This window comes from Dichomitus squalens (genome assembly GCF_000275845.1).
Source record: "Dichomitus squalens LYAD-421 SS1 unplaced genomic scaffold DICSQscaffold_5, whole genome shotgun sequence".
NCBI classification, from domain to species: Eukaryota; Fungi; Basidiomycota; class Agaricomycetes; order Polyporales; family Polyporaceae; genus Dichomitus; species Dichomitus squalens.
In genome coordinates, this window is record NW_006766887.1 from 1462462 (window position 1) to 1468502 (window position 6041).

Genomic DNA, 6041 nt, shown 5'->3' on the forward strand with positions numbered 1-6041 from the left:
TCTGCAGCGCCGATCTTTCTGTAACTTCGCAAAGTGTTCTGAACATTCTCAATAAACTTTCTTGTTCAGTCTCCGAAGGGTTCCGGGTTGCAGTATTCGAAAGATAGGAAGAGGTCTCTCGAGCGTGACATTCAGCCACTGACCGAGATAAAGCTGACTTTCAATCTGAGCGCTTCGACAATGTTGCCCCGGCCAACTTCGCTATCAAACGACTGATAACAGCGGTGTTTGAATCGGCAGTCTTCGGCATTGTGACCATCCATGACAATCTATGGGCGCTTTTCCGTAGCTTCTGGGGTCAGACGTGTAATTCCGCGATGCTCAATGCAAACCTCCACCGATTTTCTTCATATTTCACCCATATGTACTGTCCAGGATGCAAGTGAAGTGTGCGAAGTCTGAAATGTATTGGAGAGGAAGGGAGGGAGATATCCATGAAATACGTTATGGGTCGTAGCTTCTGGGGTCATGCTAGTAAGTGAACTGCACCATAGAGGGCTGTGTGATATTCTATACATGGACCTTTGGGGCAATTCATCCTGCAAATGTTAGTTGATTCCCCTTCAATTGGGGCTAAGTATAATTCACGCCAATTTTGAGTGCCATGGCCAATCGAGCCAACCGTAGCCAACCATTTTGCACTTTTGCTGATGCCAATGATGCTTCCCTTGTGGACCTTCGACCGACGATATCTCCTCGTCCGCTGCACCAATTCACTTGCTTCTTGCAGATTCCTACTCTTTGGGCCTCCCCGCACATGCGCATATCGAATTCGTAGCCGGATCCAACAGCCCTGTTGCACCAGACCCAGTTTGTGTCTCGTGCATTCTCTTTGGAGTTCAGACAACACGACTCATGAAAAGGCACGGTTAACTCTCCCGGAAACCATCGGATTCACGAGGGTATTTTCTATTTAGGGGAGGACGTGAGAGGTCTGTGATCTTTTCAGAACTGCATTCTGCACGCAAGCGGCTTGGAGGTAGCATCCTGTGTGCTGTCAGGCTTTCTCGTCGTGTGCTCGTAGGCGTCACACTTGGTGAATACAACAGTCTGTAGATGCCCCGGTAGTCTTATGCAGTATTAGAGACATGTATTGTTGTTGTGGGACTGCTGGAGTAGTCATGAGAGGGTACCAGCCGAGATGTGTGTTACTACTACAGACAACTGTCGTTAACACTGATATCATTGGGGGTGCGCGCACAGGCATACAGCAAGGGTAAGGAACATAATTGGAGCTAATTCATGGAGACTTTGACGATGCATGGTGGGGTGGCTTATGAGACACCTGCATAGAAGGGGGGGAGACGTGGAAAACAGAAACTCACTGTGCTCTACATACTATGCGCCATTCGCCACTCACTCTTCCCATGCAAATTTCAGGTGTCGCCGTGCATAAAAAGCAAAGGAGGCACGGTCGACACAGAGATGTTGCAAGAACCGGCAAACAGAATGGAAGTTGGACGTCCCATGCGTTATTTGCAGTGCTGGAATTGATAACATACCCTGAAGCCTGCTTTCCAATCCAAGTATTGAAGGTTTCAGAGGTGGCGCTTAGGGGGGACCCAGTGCGCGAGACGCGAATTGGGTCTGGCATAACAAGGGCATCGAAGTCCGCGACAAATTCGATATGCGCATGTGCGGGGAGGCCCAAAGAGTAGGAATCTGCAAGAAGCAAGTGAATTGGTGCAGCGGACGAGGAGATATCGTCGGTCGAAGGTCCACAAGGGAAGCATCATTGGGTGTCGGACGCAGGTGTGGCGCGCGCATTTGTCGGCGCCCAAACGACAAGTGATTTGGAAAGCGCTGTAGGCATGGACAAACGATGCTGTTGAATGCCGAGGACTGCCCAGTGCGCGCCTAGGTTTCGTGAGTAGGATGCGGCAGAAGTTCGATCCTCCGAACCCCTTGGCATTGAATTTGTCGGCAAGTGCGCCTAGAAAGTTTCAGTCTGAGCTGAAGCATGCGTTATACAGCAGAACACCAACTCACGATGCACTAGCCTTGATTATACAGGGCTAGATCTACAGTGTGTGGGTTACGGGCTCGCTCCCCTTGACTTCGTTCTTTCCAGATATACGCCGCGGCGCGCGCTCAACCCAACATCCCTGACTCGTTTGCCGTGCACAACAGTAGTCCGTTTCTCTCCATCTACTTACCGTTGCAGAGGTCATGTCAAGTCTTAGCCATCGTCAATTGATCAGCACTACCTCGCATTTGCAGACAGACGACTCAAATCGCCTTCCCGGCCCGGGGGTGGCATCAACAAGAATGAGAGGCTTTCGTCGCACAGAGTGTATGTCTTGCTGCCACGATGGCGACGCTCCCTTTCTGTCGGCAGGCTGACGTCAACAAGAAGCCTACCTAGGCGGGCCATAGTCATGAATGTACAGAATGTGCCGCGCGTCGATGTATATGATGATGCCAGCATGTCGAAGCGCATACACACCCTTCTAACATCAACCGACTGATAGCTACATTGGGGCTGTCGATGATAGCATCTTCTTGTCCCTCCGATATGCGAGACCGGGTCTGATCTATATGGGTCAAGATACTCAATGTGCCGTCTTGGATCCAGGACGATGACAACAGGGGCGTCACAGCCTACACGAACCAGCACGTTCACGAGCTATCAAGCGAGAACTGCAGAAGCGCACACGCTAACCGTGGGGCCAACAAATACGGCGTCGTTGGCGTTCCCCTTCTTGCTGGACATGCCACACTCATGCGTCGGTGCGACAGTAACATCTCGATCATCCTCAGCCCTGACACACTCGAGGACCGCTTCCTCAAGACGACTCCCTTGGACGCGCTCCGCTGGAGGTTGGAAGCAAACGGCGATCCGATCCTCACATCCCAAGAGTTCCAAGGGGACGCTTTGAAAGCGCGATCGCCATCTCTTCCTAGTATCACCAGTCGCTGTTCGCTTGCGCAACGTCAGGACAATCATACCCGATACCATCCTGCTGGAGCAATGCCGCATGTGCAGGAAGAACAATGGCGTGCACTCTGTGTATCCAGGAAGGACGCCTACAGATGCTTAGCTCTCCATGTTCTGATAGTCTGCGTGGAGCCCAGTACATGCGGGTCCGACATCGAAGCTTTCAAACATGACACGGTGTACCTGTGACCACAACAGCTACTTGGTTGAGCATAATCACCCACAACATGTCCCGGTGGTCGAGTAGAGTGGAGCGCATTCCGCCAGATCATGATAGAGCGGTGATGGTTTGAACCACATAGCTGGATTGTTCCACAGGGAACTTGAGCTCGTCATCAACGCCAAGTCTCATGCAAGCAGTGTGGCGCGCTCTGGAAGAGTAGGGACTCGGAGAGAGAGGTGGGCCTCCATTATGCCCGAGTGCACATTAAAGAACACGGCGCCCGAGTCTGCGTACCGCTCAGTGATCCAACTAAGCTGATGCAAGAAAATCGTCGGACGTTGTCGGCTATTGGACAAAGTGAGTCACTGAACGCTCTTTCGGCAGGACGTACACCCACACCAAAACCATGACATGCCGCCGCGTCCTCATTCAGCGGGTATGATGTAGTACGTGGACGAGGCGCTGTTGGGACGGCCTCTGAGGCTTGCCGCAGCATTGCTCAGCACTGGAAGTCGACCCTGCACATATCGTCAGATCTCCGTGGTACTCTCAGCCTTCTTCCATAGCTAGCGCTTCCACCAGACAAACACCAGTACTGTAGGGCACCGAGATGCTGGGAGGAGCCAATGGCAGATCCCAGAGTGGGAGAAGGTCAATATGGCGAAGCTGAGTAATGAAATTGTTCCCTTTAGAGTCTGTCTGGGTGAAGCTCACATCGTTCGGCCGCTGTCCGGTTCAATGCATGTCCGAGTCAACATTTACAAGACTAACTGCGACACCTCTCGTAACATGTACCGCTGAGCAAACTCTGCGGGTTGTGTCATCGGCGTCTTGTCGCTATCAAATTTGACGGCCAGCTTGGACTTGGGGTTGGACGCCTAGCACTGTATGGTCACTCCATCGTACGGGCCCGGGTGCTGAGCAGCATCGAAGGTTGTTATGTTCACAGCGCCAGTGCTGCACTGATCACTGGGGTTATCCTGGCCTGATGAGATTTGCCATCAATGGACCGCGGGGATTACAACGGGACAAAGCATGGACATACCTGGGCAAGAGACCCAAACATCGTCATCGCGGATATGAACTTCACCGCTGGCGTGGTGGTACCCGAAGATCTCGATAGGAGGGAGAACTGGTACAGGATCTTCTTTGTTGTTGATGCGAGTGATGTTCATGTGCAATGAGTCGACGTAATTGGCCCAAGCTTGATCACCGACCTGGGGAAGTACATGAACTCGATTCGCGCTTCTGACAAAAGATCCCCTTACCCGAGGCGATGCATATCCGATGTAGCGAACGTTCACGTCCGAAGGCAGATGAAGGGGCAAGTACACGGCGTCCAAAAGGGCAATAGCAGCACCTGTACCGGAGCGTAAGCGAAGTCACAGGATTGCCCTGCTGTGAGTGAGAACTCACCAAGCGAGTGTCCCACAACGGTGACATTCTTGGTAGGATAGAGAGACAGCGCCTCTTCAACAGCGGCTAGTACTCCAGGAGCCGATCTGCAGGAAGACGATGAGGACAGTGCGATGGGATTGCCAAGGGGGGACATGCCTGCTTTGTGTTCCGGCGAAGCCCTGGTGGACACGAACAGATGGGTCGACACCGGGAAACAGTTCAGCATCGAGTTGTACGAGGGGTATATCCAAGTCGATGAGAACAGGGATGCTGCACCACAGTCTAGGATTCACGGCTGCTCCAGCAATTATAGGAACGTGACGTACATCTTGCTTACGTCCGTACCCTGGTGACCAACGACGACCACGTTGAGCGTGGGATCATATCCGACATACCCTGATAGGAGGTCGAGGGTTAGCAAAGAACGGAATGCGACGACCGCCCTCTGCATAGCAAGATGCCTACAGAATTGAGTAAAGATGCCGTCTCCTCCGGAATCCACGGGCTCGAAGGTAGGGTTAGCATCGCAGTTTTCGCCGCAGTTCCAAGCCTTGGTGGACGAGGGATTGCAGTTTGCAGTGCTCGCGTACCACGTATACGGCTTGAATGCGGCGATTTCCGCTGGAGGTAAGGGTATGATGGCATCTTGGCGGGCTGTCAGGGTATGCGGGGCAGGGACGGCTCGCACGCCGACGGAGATGGCGGAAAGGGCAAACAAGAGAGTGAACCAGGAGCTGGGAGCCATGCCGTTCGAGGGAGCTGGTCTGATGAATTCTGCCATCGTAGGCTTGCTTTTATACCTGTGTTTTTGAGACGCATCTAACAATAAACGTTGCAGTGACGATATGGATACCTGTAATGCAACGATGAGGACTGTCATGATGTACGAGAACCTGTCCAATGCCTGGGCGTCTCCTGACCAGATATGAGCGACCTGACGGTGTATTGTTCGGCAGCATTCACAGAGAGCGTCTGTATTGTCATCTGCAGGCAGAGAGAATGATGAGGCCGTGCGGAAGCGAGATGATCGTCGGTCATAGAAGACCTGGTGCAGTGACCCGTGCAGGACGCGCACACATTCGAGCCAATGCAGAGGGTGTCGTCCTTGTGATTAACACAGTGTCCCACGCAAGGGCAATGAGAAAATTTAGGCTATCTGAATGGCCCTCTGTGCATCGCCGTTGGCAGTCGCTTCGTGGTTCCAGAGTCGCCAAGGTGTTTAGTGTGCCGAGGTTCTGTATAGCGCCGACTGCGTCACATGTAATGGACAAAGGATGTCGGCCAAAGTTTGAGAAGCAGCACTAGCAATGAGCTATGGAAGCACGAAGACTTGATGCACGGGCACAGGCGTCGAGTCCAGTAGATATGGCTTTCAGCTCAGGGTGAGCGTGCTGGCACGGCGCTAGTGTCCGGACCGGTATGTAAGGCGCTTCCGTGTTGGGCTTCGAGTCGCTGAATGCCGAGGACTGCGTAGCGCGCGCTGAAGTACTATGTGCACCATGCACATCAGGGTATGCGTCCCTTATGTAGAAGCTCCTGCCA

The 6041-nt window shown here is 52.8% G+C and overlaps 1 protein-coding gene across 1 annotated transcript; it reads right to left on the minus strand.

Moving 5' to 3' along the window:
• Positions 1-3979: 3979 nt before the first annotated feature.
• DICSQDRAFT_145052 (alpha/beta-hydrolase) lies at positions 3980-5244 on the minus strand (the record flags this gene model as incomplete). Its single annotated transcript, XM_007363168.1, has 7 exons — positions 3980-4086; positions 4147-4318; positions 4370-4461; positions 4518-4603; positions 4656-4769; positions 4826-4895; positions 4965-5244. 7 exons carry the CDS (start codon positions 5242-5244, stop codon positions 3980-3982), a joined length of 921 nt encoding a protein of 306 aa, XP_007363230.1.
• Positions 5245-6041: the final 797 nt, after the last annotated feature.